The following is a 14924-nucleotide window of genomic DNA, read 5'->3' as shown; positions in this document are numbered from 1 at the left end:
AAAATACCCTGTAATCTCAACTTTATCAGGAAGGAAACTCTTAGTGAAGTTCAGATATTAATACAGTGTGGAGCAGTCACGTCTATATCCTCTATTACACTTCACTGACTAAAAGCAAGCAGCACACTGTGTATGTACACTACTATATGTCAGTGTGTCTAGGTTAGTAGTCAACATAAAAAATCATCTCTACAAGTATCTATTTGATGCTGAACAAATGTCATGAAAGTGGAAAAACAACACTGACTTCATTAAATCCAACAGGACTCCACTATTAAAGTACAATCAGTACTCTGACTGGTAACCTCCCAGAAAGGATGACATAACCAGGAGTATGTTTTATAACCTGACACACTGAGAAAATCTGTGACTGGTGAGCAAGCAGGGTGACAAGGACAAGTCCTCACCCTTGCATTCATACTGTGGCCTCTCAAGTTAGATCCAACCTTGCCCTTTTTGGTCTTCTCCCCGTCATCCCTCTCACAGAGAGCCTCACGCTGCTAGGCAAGTGCTCTGCCACTCAACAATATTGCCAGCTTTTAACTTCATTTTTTGTTGTTCTGTTGAGGCAGAGTGTCTCTATGTGAGCCCTGGCTGTCCTGGAATTCACTGTATAGCCCAGGCTGGCCTTGTATCTGCTGCCTCTGCTTCCCGAGTACTGGTTTTAAAGTCATATGCCCAACTACCTTAAATATCTCAGTGTTCTTGAAATATGAACAGATCAAAGGAACTTCCTGAAAGATTAAGTTCTGGGATCCAACACTGTCACTTACCTCAGTGTGCATTTCAGTGTCTAAGATGAACTTGGTCACAAGTCCAGAATGTAGAATAGAGAAGACTTCAATGTCCAGCTCTCGGAAAAAAGCACGGTAATTCTGCAGTGACACCGATGTCTTTCCTTCCTTCCCTGCGAACTCCTGGGGGGGAAAGGTGGAACAAACAGAAGAACTAAAGTCTCAGATATTAACCTAATTTAACAAAATATTTTAATTTAATTGCTTTAAAATTGTGAGTGCATATACTTGTGAGTGCAGAGGCACTGGGTCCTACTCAAGTTGGAGCTACAGGTGACAGTGAGTTACCAAATGCGGGTGCCAGAAACTGTCTGGAAGAGCAGGAGGTACTTTCTTTTTTTCACACTATTTATTTTTACTTTATGTGCATTGGTGTTTTGCCGGCATGTTTGCCTGATCTTAGAGTTACAGACAGTTGTTAGCTGCCATGTGGGTGCTGGGAGTCTTTGGAAGAGCAACCAGTGCTCTTAACTGCTGAGCCATCTCTCCAGTCCCACTTTAGCTTTTTTTTTTTTATTACATTTTATTTATTCTCTGTGTTTGTATGCATGCCACCCACATGTGGAGGTCAAAGAACAATTTGTGGTAATTGGTTGTCTCCATCTACCATGTGAGTTCTAGAGACTGAATTTAGGTAATCAGGTGTGACAGCAGCTGCCTTTACCATTTGAGCCATCTTGCTACCATATATATACATATATATGTCAAGAGCTTGCATGTAGCTCAGCTGGCCTCAAATGTATGATCATCTTCCTGCCACAGTCTCCCAAGTACCGAAATTACAGGCATGCATCACCACATCCAAGTCTCTAAGTCTATGATCTGGGGCAAAAAGGAGAAAGGCCAAAAGAAGTATATATGAAAGAATGTCACACTGGGCACAGAAGTACATGACTGCAATCCCAACATGCAGGATGCTAGGGCAGAAGCATCATGAGTTTAAGATCAGCCTGAGCTACCTAATGAGACCCTGTCTGAAAAACCCAAGGCAGGAGACAGCATATTCTAAGATACAATGTGATAACTACTATAAAAACAGAATTCAAAGTACCACAGGGAAGCTGGCTTACTCTCTGGCTTGCTTCCTGTTCTTGTTCAGTTTCTTAAACAACCCAGGTCTACTTGCCTTAGGATGGTGCTACCCATAGTGGATGAGACCCTCCCTCATTAATCATCACTCAAGACACTCTCTCACAGACATGGCCAGTCTTAGAATGGCCCTCGAATAGTTGAAAACAACAGTCAAGAGACTAGTATGAACTCTGCTAGTCAAGGGTCATTCTAAGGCCCAGGATACGTCATTTGCCTCCCTCCCCACTTCTTCTCTACAGAACACACAATTAGGCCAGCCTTATTCTCATTGAGCAGTCACAAACCTTTGTCGCATATTCCAATACCTTATCTACTTGGCTTCTACCAGAGAGCACCGTGTCACATTCAGGAGTATCTTCTGTTAGAAGTGTTTCAGTGGAGGACGCTTTGCTGCTATCAGCTTTTTGTTTCCTTCCCCCTGTATTTCAAAAACAGAAAAATGACTCAAGTAACCAGCAAGCATGCTCTCCCAAATAGAACCTCTCAAGAAGGGAGGAGGAAATTTTTTGATTCAAGCTACACAATAGTACACACCTTGTAAAGAAAGGTTTGATGCCTGCTCATTAACCAACTGTGCCACTGGCACTTTGATCTTTTTAAATACTAATGCCACGATACATATAATTCAGTGTGGCTCAGACAGGGACAAGATAGGAATATACTTACCCATCTTCCCTTTGTTTCTGCTCTTTGTTGAAACAGCAGAACTGCTCCTAGGTATCATATCTAAAGTATCCAAGTCAACATTTGTGAAAGGTGGAACATAGTCTGGGATGACTGAAACAGAGCAGGAGTAATGAACACCAACAGCAGTTATCCAATTACCCAAATACCTAGAAATAGGCTTCCAAACTCACCACCTACTGCAGTGAATGCCTATAACATATACCACACCAGTCATGTGATGTGGTTTGGACTCAGTGAAATGGAGCTTAGAGGAATGTTATATTAAAGTAACTGAAGGCTTATTTTCCCTAGAGAATTAAGCAGGCTTTTTTTCCTTTTTTTGGTGTGTGTGTGTGTGTGTGTCTGTCTCTCTTTAAGATAGGGTCTCTATGTACCTCTGAATAATATTTAACTCATAGAGATCTGCTTGCCTCTGCCTCTAGAGTGCTAAGATTAAATCTGTGTGACATGCTGGGCAGTAGTGGCGCACACCTTTAATCCCAGCACTTGGGAGGCAGAGGCAGGCATATCTCTGTGAGTATGAGGTCAGCCTGATCTACAAAACCAGTTCCAAGTCAGCCAGGACTGTTTCACAGAGAAAAACAAAAACAAAAACAAACCAAAAAACTGTGTGCCACTATACACAGCTTCAATCCAGCACAAAAACATTTTTTTTTGTTTTTATGAGACAGGGTTTTTCTGTATTGTTTTTGAGGCTGTCGGTCCAGCCCAGTCTCTAACTCACAGAGATCCGCCTACCTCTGCCTCCCGAGTGCTGGGATTAAAGGTGTGTGTCACCACTGCCCGGCTACAAAAACATTTTTTATTTATGTATTTGCCTATGTGTATATCTGAGCTCCACATGCATGCCTGGTACCCACAAAGGCCAGAAGATGATGCTGAATCCTGTGGAAATGGAGTTACAGACAGTTGTGAGTTGCCCTGTGGGTACTTTGAATCAAACTCCTCTAGAAGAGCAGCCAGGGTTCTTAAATGCTGAGCCATCTCTCCATCCCCATAAGTCAGCATTTTAAATCAACCAGGGATTAATGATCAGGAGGAAGGAAAGACCTTCATCTTTACTGCTGGTTCATGACTACATTTAAGAAAGTCAAGGTTAGCTGGCTGTGGAGGCAGAAACAGGTAAACTTTTGTGAGTTAGAGTCTGTCAGGTCTACAATTCTAGTTCTAGGACAGCTAGGGCTACATAGAAACACACTGTCTCAAAAAAGCAAACAAAAAACCCAAACCACACAAATGAATAAATCTGTAAGAAAATATAGCAGTAAGCAGCTTATCTCCTCAGCACTGACACCTGAGGCTTGGGCACAGCCCTCCTTACCCGCCAAGTACTTCTCTAGGATCTCCTGAAGTTCCACAAGGTCCTTTAGCCGACTAAGCACTTTGCCCTTCATCTCAGGAGATGTTTGTTGGCAGAAGGCATTCACAACCTGCAAAGCACAAATTCTATTCACATGTGGACATTAACCTTATTTGCTTTATTTTGCTGGAGATAAAAGGTTCTTTTACTATACTAAATATTTCTTCAATATAAAACACAAGAGCCTGGTATGGTGGTTTACACCTATAATCCCAGTAGTTGGGACACTAAGGCAGGAGCACCACCATGAATTTGAGGCCAGTCTGGTTTAAAGAGGGAAATGAAGACCAGCCATTGAGACTGTTTCAATTAAAAAAAACACAAAATAAACCAGATGTATATGAAATAGAGTATCATAAAATGTGTTATCTGCAAGAAAATGAAAGTCTCACAGACCAGACTGGTTTTAAACTCAGTGTGTGGCTGAGAATGACCTTCAACTGCTGATCCTTCTGCCACAATTTCCCAAGTGCTGGAGCTAGAGACAGGGATGTGTCACCACACACAGTTATGTGGTGCTGGGGAAAGAGTCTAGGGCTCCATGCATTAGTTTATAAGAGCTGTCTATACTCTAGCAGTCTCTGTAAAACAAGTTACAGACACATAAAAATTGTAATGAAATGAAATTGCAAGAAATACCAACAAAGCATGCAAGAAGTCTAAGATGTGCCTCTGCTAATAGAAAAGGAGAGCATTTCTTCTCGAAGCACTCATTTAGAAACTATTTAACAGTTGATCTGAATTCAGAAAGACAAAGGAGGGAAATCTGAATTAATAAAGAAAAAATATTTTTAAAAATATTTTTAAAATTGTGTGTGTGTGTGTGTGTGTGAGTGTGTGTCTGTCTATTTATATGCACATGCATATGTGTGACTCTGAAGACCAGGAGAGGCTGGAGCTGGAGTTGCCCTCAGCTCAGCCTGCCAATGCAGGCACTAGGACCCAAACTCTGGTCCTCCAGAAGAGCAGCAAACTCATCTCAGCTGCTGAGCAATGACTCTAGTCCCACAAAGTTTTAAAGGATAAAACGACAATAAAACCCTTCTTTCTACAATCCCATTTGGAAATTATGACTCAGTGACAAAAAGCTAACATAGGCTGTAACATAGCAGTGTTCTCCCTGGGCCAAAATGCAAGAAACCTGATTTTTAACCCTATTTCTGCTTACTGCTTGTTATGCAGTTAGTTAAGCAGAATATCAGACAGCATGTACTTTAGCAAATCAAGTCTTATTCTATTTACTTCCCATGTCCCTTTGGTGGGGTCAGTAACCTTTCTAAGTTTTTATTTCTTTGCCTATTAAGTGGGAACTATTGCATAAATGTGAATACAATATAATCAAAAGGCAGAGGCAGCAATGAAACACCACCATTTCCAATGTCCTCAAACAACTCTGAAGGAAGGAAACCATACCTATTTCTCCCTGAGTTCAAAAAGGGAACAGAGGCCTGTGGCAAAGGAACAGGACTTCCCAGGACAGAAGTGAGTGGTCACTCTATAGAGAAGTGGGAATGCAGGCAGCCTGAAAAGCTGGCTGCACAATGAGGGTTTTAAGTGCTTTGACTGAAGACATCAGGAGGTACAGACTGTCAGTAGGGGAGGGATAGGTCTGCCAGAGAAGCACGGGCACAGGGAGTTTCTGTGAGCCAAGAAAAGAGTTGTCTTTTGAGAGAAACTAACTACAGACAGTAAGTGAAACATCCCAGGAATTCTGCTCACCTCTCTGAACCAGTTGAAAGTAAGGAATGTGAGTGAACACATAAGTGAACGCTCTTTTGCAGACATGGACTCCAGTTTCTCTCCAGGTTCCAGGTCAGGGAGGAACAGAGGACAATCTGAGAAAGAACAAATGTCCCACCGCCCTTTAGCTCAAGGAAGAACATGGGTCCTGTCCCCACCACTATTTACCCTATTTGAGGGTCAAGCTTTGTTCTGTCTCAAAAATCCTTCCACATTAGTGTCAAAAGAGTATATCCACGCTCTTTACCCTGTCTTGGCACCTATGGAGGCCTGCTGGGAACAGGACTTCTAAAAGGTAAATATGCCTGGAAGGCTACAGGGTAAGGCCATTTTTGCTGGCTATAACTGAGCCACAGAGAGCACACAGCTCTTCTTAAGACTTACAGTGAATTTTACTGTGTGCTTATGTATACAAAGCAAAAACCAACAGTGACTTCTGGAGGCAAACCAAACAAAGCAAAGTAATCTGGGGAAAGGAAACTCAGGCCCATGGAAATTCCCAAGCAGTCTTCCTATAAAGGCTATTGTCACAAAATTTGTGTGATGATGCTATACCCTTCCCAGATTTAAACTAAGGAAAAAGAAATACAAGTGGGAGGCAAAAAAAGAAAAAGTTTACCAGACAGCATTCAGCAACAATTACAAAGACAATGACTAAGTCCACATAAGCTCATTTGACTGAAATTCTATTATTACTACAATTCTTGTCCATGAATTTAGAAAATTCTATCTCACATATACAAGGTACAAGACTGGCCCTTGCCTACTTTTACCAAACAAGCAAAGAAAGGATCCAAGAACTGTACCCCATACCTAGGAGACCATCAATCTCATCCAAATTTCCGTTATGTTGTCTTGCCACACAAAGTCTCAGCAGCCGGAAATGGGAAGCCAGGCACAAAGGAGACATTGATCTGGGAAGGAAAAATCCACCTCAGGAACCACACTTAGTATCATAGTCATATTAATCCAAATCTATAGGAGCTAGCTTTATAATTAAAAAACAAACAAATGAGCAAGCACTCAATGAATGCTCAGTAAACAAAGACCTACTGTACAAGAAGACACAGGTATGTGTGGTAGGCACGAGGCACAAGTAGGAAAGAGGGGGGCAGAGGCAGCAAAGGGAGAAAGAAAGGGGCACAGAACAGCAGACCGTCCAATGTGGTGTGTGCTGACCGTCATGGGCAATACAAATTTCAATCCCATGGCCCAAGAAAAAAGGCATCCAGGCCGGGCAGTGGTGGCACACGCCTTTAATCCCAGCACTCGGGAGGCAGAGGCAGGCGGATCTCTGTGAGTTCGAGGCTAGGCTGGACCGACAGCTTCCAAAACAATACAGAGAAACCCTGTCTCGAAAAACCAAAAAAAAAAAAAAAAAAAAAAAAAAAAAAGGCATCTGACCACATCCCTCTCGTATCTCCAGATACCTTTCTTGGAAGAAAGACTTTGATGCAAGGACTCCACACATTAAAAGACCTATGAAATGGGGCTGGGGAGAACCCAGGCTCAGTTCCCAAAACCCACATGGTGGCTCATAACCACTATCACTCTAGATCTAGTGGAGTCAACATATTCTTCTAACCTCCATGGGCTCCTACATGCATGTAGTATAGAAACATGCACATACACACATTAAATAAATTCATCCATTCATTAATATTAAGAGAATTTTTTAAAACAATAGAATTCCCCATGAACATACAAAATACCAACAGAATGGAAGACAACTAACTTTTGGCTTGATTCTTGTGAAGTCACTTGACTGACACCTGAAAATTCCTGAAAGAACAGTGGTAGGAGGTTGATGACAATGCCATCTTGAGAGCTGTATTCTTCCAGTCCATAGAGAGCTTTCACAGGAAATGGAAAGTCACTGTGAAGAGAACACAAAATCTGATGCCCCAACTGGGAGGAAAACAAGTCTACGGGGGAAATTACTAGAACAAACAGACTTCAAGAAAAAACAACTATGGGAAGAAGTTGTAAACAGAGAGAATAAGTGAGGACCTTTTCAGCAATTCTACAGCTGGGGTACAGGTATTAGGGCTGGCGGGGTGGGGGTGGGGGTGTTAAGCTATAGGGCAGACTTGACTTGAGGGCAAAGGTAGTGTGAAGTCTGTATTAGCTACTGAAGTGATACAACTTCCTCACTAGTGGAGTCAACCCAGAAGGTAAACAGCACTTACCCTTCTGGAACAGCACAGAAGTCCACCACAAAGGCATCTTGGAAATCATTAAAGATGGTCTGCCCAACCCATTCCTTCGGGGTGCAAACAAGAATGGTGTAGTGAGGGGTATATTGCTATTATAACCCTAGATAAACTTCCACTAACCTTTCTAAACCTCAGACTCCTCATTTCTAAAAAAGGAAACAGTAATAGACCTCCAATACTGTGAACAAAGGAGGTAATGCACAAAAAGTGCTTCTCTTAGTGCCTGGCACAGAACAGGGCTGTCAAACAAATGGAGTTTATCACCAACAACTTCTTGTCATTTTACAATTGTGATCATTATTATGTGAAAGAGGTGGAGTGGAACAGCCTTCCAGCTAGAAAGCAAGGGCTCACAGAATAGTCTATTTTTACAATGCAACACAGAGAAAGACTAAATGTGTTGCAAAGAAGCTCTGATGTTTTGTTGCCTTAAGAAAAGGCACTTGGGGGTTAGAGAGATGGCTCAGCACTTAAGAGCACTGACTGTTCTTCCAAAGGACCCAGGTTCAATTCCCAACACCTACATGGCAGCTCACAATTGTCTGTAACTCCAGTCCCAGGGGACCTGAAACCCATGGCAAAACGCTAATGCACATAAAATAAAATAAAACAACTGGAATGGGGTATTGGCAGCTTACTCCAGTCATCAGAAAACTGGGGATGAAGAAGCAGGAGGACTACAGCTAACTCAAGGGCAGTTGGTCTTTATAAAAGTTCTAGTCAGCCAGGGCTATACAGTAAAACCTTCTCTCAACTGACTCCCACCTGTCAACCCAAAACAAGACACTGTTTTTACCAAGGTTTTTGGAGCCAACTTTCTTTCTTGGATCAGGTTGGCAAATTCATCATAATAAAGAGAAGAGGCCCAAGGAGACTGCTCAGTGCAAGAATGAACCAGCTGTAGCAGAGAAGTCACCTGAAACAGATGGAGAGAAAGCTGTGACTCTTGGGCTGCCAGTCCTTCTTAAATTTGTCTCTGTACTCAGTATTAAGTTCTCTCTGCAATCTTGCTGCCAAAACTCAAGTGAGGCATTTCTGAGCCTCTTCTCTAGTCTGTCTCTTTCCAAGCATACCTCATACCCTAAACCAAAACCAAAGCTGGACTTCACTATGGACACTGAGAGAGGAGAGAGACAAGTAAGATGAAGAACATTAATATGGGTCCTAGAATGAACTTCTGAAGAGTTAGCACGACAAGGAGGGCATGGTATCTCATGCCTGTAATCGTAGCAACTAGGATGCAGTGACAGGAGGATCCCAGCAAGTTCAAGGGCAGTTTGGTCTACACAGTTAATTCCAGGCCTACGGCTATATAGCAAGACCTTATCTTTAAAAATAAATAGTTTCTTGAAGACTTGAGACTTTTTTTTTTTTTTTTTTTTTTGGTTTTTCGAGACAGGGTTTCCCAATGACTTTGAAGGCTGTCCTGGAACTAGCTCTTGTAGACAAGGCTGGTCTTGAACTCACAGAGATCTGCCTGCCTATGTCTCCAGAGTGCTGGGATTAAAGGCGTGCGACACCACCGTCTGGCTGAAGACAATTTTGAAAGAAAATATACAAAATACTCCAGCCACAGACAAAGCTCACCAACAACTTCTTGTCATTTTACAATTGTGATCATTATTATGTGAAAGAGGTGGAGTGGAACAGCCTTCCAGCTAGAAAGCAAGGGCTCACAGAATAGTCTATTTTTACAATGCAACACAGAGAAAGACTAAATGTGTTGCAAAGAAGCTCTGATGTTTTGTTGCCTTAAGAAAAGGCACTTGGGGGTTACATACACAAGGCCCCATGCTCCATCCCAGCATTGTAAAAGAAAGGAAAACCCACACAACTTCTGGTAAAACAACAGTGACAAGCAACAAGCCCTGAGTACTGGCAAACACATGTCTATGTTTTAGAAACTTACCTGTGTACACCATTCACTGCTCACATCAGCTCTCTTCTGGGTTGAATTAGATGGTACACTTCTATAAACAAAGAATTTTAGTTTCATTTTTGTAATGTTTTATAATAGTTGGCAGAAAGTTTAAGAGTTCTGTCTTCTTTCAGACAAGAATAGAGGTAAAATTTCATGAAGGAATGAAGAACTATTTATTTTGTCTACATATAGTAAACCATGGTTATCTCCCTTTTTTGAGACAGGGTCACACTAGGTTGTCAGGCTTATGCCAAACTCCAGTGTGCAAGTGATCAGTCTGCCTCAGCACCTGGAATTCTGAGGGTTTTGCAAATGAGTAACTTATATGCATTTTTAAGGGTACACTAAATTAGTAATGATAAGAGCATCTTTGTTTTTCAGATGGTAACCTGAACATGTTGCCCAAGTCGGCTTTGAACTGGCATCAAGTGAGCCTCCTTCCATGTGTCCAGCTATAAATATAAAACATGTCTTCAGTATGTAGAATGTTCTGGGCATTGTCCTAGCCACTGAATACTCTAATTCTACAAGGCAAATACAATTAGCATTTCACAGTTGTGAAACTACAAAGGCAGAAGCAGAGTAACTCGCCCAAGGTCTTTTAGCTGATAATGGAGCCAGACAAATAGTATGGATCAGTGAATAAACTCTCAGCCAGTACACAGCAGCCTCTTTAGATTGTTTTCCTTCCCTTCCTCTAACTATATGTTGATTCTAAGAATGTTTCCTGAGCTCTTAGGAATTTATGACAAACCATTTCTAAGAAGCATGAAGTGGACTGGACTGCCAGTTTGAAATGACATATCATGAAGCCCCAGCTCTGATTCTTTAGATGCTGTAACTGAGGAGTCTTAGGAGCAAGTGAGGAACCCAACAAACATGAAGCTCCAGACAGGATCAATACTATCATAGAGAGCCTAGGTCAGAAGCAGGTTATAAACAATGAATTTCAGGAGTACCAAAGTTAGCATCTGTGGAAAGATTTCCAGCACTGTAGCTCCAGGCAACACTATAATGAATAACTACGATATTATTAATAACATCATAAAAAAATGGAACTAGGCAGTGGTGACAGATGCCTTTAATCCCAGCACTCGGGAGGCAGAGGCAGGTGGATCTCTGTGAGTGTAAGGCCAGCCTGGTCTACAGAGAGAGATTCAGGACAGGCTCCAAAGCTACACAGAGAAACCATGTCTCAAAAAACTAGAGAAATGGTCCAGTAGTTAAGAGTGTGTGTGCTGCTCTTGCAGAAAACCTGAGTTAAATTCCCCACCTCAGGCAGCTACCATCTGCCTGTAACTCCAGCTCCAGGAGGATCTGACACCTCTGGCCTCCATAGGTACCTGCACTCATATGCATATACCAGTCTGCAAAAGCATAATTAAAAATAACAAAAATAAATCTTAAAAAGATTAGAAGAGAATATGAAAATGAAGCAAGTCATATTTACTTCTCATATAGTTTTAATGCCTCTATCAAGATAATGGCTGCGTGGGGTGGTGAAACACGCCTTTAATCCCAGCACTCGGGAGGCTGAGGCAGGCAGACTCTCTGAGGCCGGCCTGGTCTACAGAGCTACACAGAGAAACCCTGTCTCAAAAAACAAAAACAAAAGATAATGGCTGCATATTACAACGTGTTTGAAAGCACCTTGACTAGCCAATGTTGAGGCACAAAGACCTGATTTGTGAGTACCTGTCTTCTGCCATGATGCCCGCCATGGTGACTGCACCAATGATCCCGATGAGTTTGTACTTGAACACAGTGCTAGACAGCTGCTTTCGTATCACCAGGTGCATTTCATCCTGCAATACGATCAGGACAGAGAAAGAAGATGCTGGAGTGACACCATTCTCTAAGTCTCACGTAGAAGATGGGAAGAAAGCTGGCCAGGCAGTGGTGGTACATGCCTTTTAATCTCAGCACTTGGTAAGTTCGAGGTCAGCCTGGTCTGCAGATCGAGGACCAGGACATACTCCAAAGCTACAGAGAAACCTTTCCTCAAAAAGATGGAAAATTGTTTTAAAATTCAGAGACCGATTATACAAGGCTCCTAGAACAAGGCACACATTCAACAGCTGTTAGTACTGCCATGACAGCTGCTCTAGAACATAAAAATTATTGTGACGGCTGCACAGCTAAAGTAATGAGATAAACAAACTATTTTTAAATATGTTGATTTTGTGTGTGGGGTACCTCAGATGCAGGGCAGAGGTAAGGAAGTCAGGACATTTTTTAGGGTGCTCTCATTTCAACACATACTTTGTCATGCTTGGCAGCAAGTTACCCACTAGACAATCTTGGCGGACCATAATAAACCATTTAAAAATACATTTAACTAGGGAAACAAAATATTTACATGTTAAAAACTATAAAACAGCTGAGCGTTGGTGGCGCACGCCTTTAATCCCAGGACTTGGGAGGCAGAGTCAGGCAGATTTCTGTGAGTTCGAGGCCAGCCTGATCTACAGAGCTAGTTCCAGGACAGCCTCCAAAACAATACAGAGAAACCCTGTCTTGTACCCCCCCCCCCAAAAAAATCTATAAAACACTATTAGCTGGGTACGGGGCATTGACTCTATATACAGAAAAATTTTGCTGAAAGAAATGAATGAACTAAATAATGAAAAGATGTCCCATGTTCTTAGATTGGAGAATTCAATACTGTAAGATGACTGTCATGGGATAATTCTTTGGTACACTGTACAGAATTATCTCTGCCAAGGCACCTCCTGATTGGTTTAATAAAGAGCTGAATGGCCAATAGCTAGGCAGGAGAGAATAGGCAAGACTTCCAGGCAGAGACAGGAACTCTGGGAAGAAGAGAGGTGGGATTTCACCAGCAAAACATGGAGGAAGTCAGACATACAGTATGGAGGAGAGATAATGTGGCAGAACATAGATTAATATAAAATTAATATAAAATTTGGTTAATTTAAGTTATAAGAGCTAGCTAGGAACAAGCCTAAGCTAAGGACACGTATCCATAATTAACAAGAAGTCTCTGTATCATTATTTGGAAGATGGCAATCCAAAGAAAGTTTGACTACAGTCCTGAATATAGTTCAGGAATTTAGTGTAATCCCTATCAAAACTGTAGCAACTTTTTTTTTTGAGAAACAGAAAATGTCATACTTTCAAAGAATGTAAAATGGTGCAGTTGCTCTGAAAATTTTTGGTGGCTCCTCAAATTGTTAAAAGAGAATCATCAAATAACTAGCGGGTGGTGGTGGCGCACGCCTTTAATCCCAGCACTCAGGAGGCAGAGGCAGGAGGATCTCAGTGAGTTCAAGGCCAGCCTGGTCTACAGAGTGAATTCCAGAACAGCCATCTAGGACTACCCAGAGAAACCCTATCTCAAAACACCAAAAAGAAAGAAAATGATAAATTTTATATATATTTTGTCACAGTTCAAAAACAAAATAATGAAATAATTTTGTAGTATTGATATGAAACAATTCCCAAATACTCTGCTAAATGAGAAAGCAGGGTACAATGCCAGAAAGGGAAAGCAAAATGGAGAGACCCTGCAGAAAGTTCTAAATTAGTGACACTGGTGGCCTCAGGAGGCAAGCCAATTGCCTAGAGTAGCAAGGAGTTACTGTTCACCACACACCTCTCTACGCACTGTGGATTCTGCTCATGCGTGTTTCACCTAGCCAAACAACTTTTAAATTAAAGCAAGGTGCTGGTTGTTCAACGCCACAGCCCAGTGTGAATTAGTGCCACAAGGTGGCACTATGGCTCCAAGAGGTGTGAGTTATGATCCCAACCCAGAAGCTTTGCTCATATTTTACTCCCTTTGCTTAGCTTTCTTCAGTAATTGGTGACTACAATGAAAGCAAGCCTAGGTGAATTTTAGCTTAGACATTCGGTGACTCCACAGAACCTGAAAGGCATCTCACGGTTGGCTGATTACAGGCTCAGACCCATCACTATTCCAACAGACTAAGATTTCTTCACTGTTTTTATTTTCTGAGACAGGGTCTCCCTCCCTATGTAGATCTAGCAGGCTGGAATTTGTTGTGCAGACAGGTTGACTCAAACTCAGAAATCCACCTGCTTCTGTCTCCCAAGTGCTGGGATTAAAGACATGAACCATCACTCTTGGCTGTTGTCGTTTTATTGTTTGTTTTGTTTTTTCCTAGGCAGGGTCTCATTAGGAACTGATCTGGAACTAGTTATGTAGCACAAGCTGGCTTGGCACTAATAATCTTTTTTATTTTTTAATTTTGAGACCAGGTCTATTTTGTACTGTGGCTGTTCTAGAACTCGCTATATAGACCAGGTGCTGTTTCTACTACTCCATAGGCTGGAGCAATTTAGTATGGCAAATTTCAAATAAAGAGGTTTAAAACATTCTTTCTCAAAACATGCCCTCTTACCTGGATATGGTTGCTGGTTCCAGGCTGTTGGCTAAATGCTAGTGTGCTGAGAATACAGAAAATTTTTCGTATCTGCTGAGGTGACATATTCTCCAAATAATCTAAAATTCCCTATGAAGAGGGGAAAATGGAGTTCATTAGGTAATATTTCTCTTTCTTTAAACTTGTAAACTTTTTTTATTCATTTGTGTGTATTTTACCTGCATATATGTAATGCACTACATGCATTGCTGGTGCCCAATGAGGTTAGAGAAGGGAGTGGCATTCCCTGGAACTAGAGTTATGGATTGTTATGAACCAATATGTTGGCGCTGGGAATCAAACCCAGATCCTCTGCTTTTACTGCTGAGCCATATCTCCAGCCTGCCCACCCCCATTTTAAACAGAACAATTGCCCAGCTATTCCACTCTAGTATTTTTCCAGGATTCCAAGTTGACACATGAGAAAGATATCTGCACATCAATGCACATACACAATAGCTAAGTTTTATAAATAACCTAGGTGTTCATTAACAGTGAGAAACATGGTGCACATATAATGGAATTTTTTCAGCCATAAGGAAGAACAAAGTTATGTTGTTTACAGAAAAATGGATACACATGGAAATGGATACACATGGAAATGATCATTATATTAAGTGAATTAAGTCAGTACCAGACAAATACTGCAAATACTCTCAGGTATGTACAGATAACGTGCTTGTACTTCTTACACTCTTAATATCAAAG

The 14924-nt window shown here is 41.6% G+C and overlaps 1 protein-coding gene across 4 annotated transcripts in view; it reads right to left on the bottom strand.

The window, feature by feature from the left end:
- Positions 1-14924, bottom strand: part of Fancd2 (FA complementation group D2) — a 65677-nt gene that overhangs the window by 24472 nt on the left and 26281 nt on the right. For 3 of the 4 annotated variants that reach the window (XM_040737412.1, XM_040737411.1, XM_040737414.1), the window contains 12 exons: positions 14196-14306; positions 11506-11615; positions 9799-9859; positions 8686-8805; positions 7863-7936; positions 7409-7549; positions 6487-6587; positions 5653-5768; positions 3895-4003; positions 2553-2663; positions 2192-2304; positions 774-917 (listed from right to left, as the gene is read on the bottom strand). In XM_040737412.1, the coding sequence (XP_040593346.1) occupies positions 774-917; positions 2192-2304; positions 2553-2663; positions 3895-4003; positions 5653-5768; positions 6487-6587; positions 7409-7549; positions 7863-7936; positions 8686-8805; positions 9799-9859; positions 11506-11615; positions 14196-14306 (1311 nt within the window). The remainder of the gene's footprint in view (positions 1-773; positions 918-2191; positions 2305-2552; positions 2664-3894; positions 4004-5652; positions 5769-6486; positions 6588-7408; positions 7550-7862; positions 7937-8685; positions 8806-9798; positions 9860-11505; positions 11616-14195; positions 14307-14924) is intronic. The other variant, XM_040737413.1, reaches the window with a different exon arrangement.

This window comes from Mesocricetus auratus, unplaced genomic scaffold, assembly GCF_017639785.1.
Source record: "Mesocricetus auratus isolate SY011 unplaced genomic scaffold, BCM_Maur_2.0 Super-Scaffold_100676, whole genome shotgun sequence".
Lineage (NCBI taxonomy): Eukaryota > Metazoa > Chordata > Mammalia > Rodentia > Cricetidae > Mesocricetus > Mesocricetus auratus.
The sequence above is the reverse complement of the archived record's forward strand: the minus strand, read 5'-3'. Positions and strand labels throughout refer to the sequence as shown.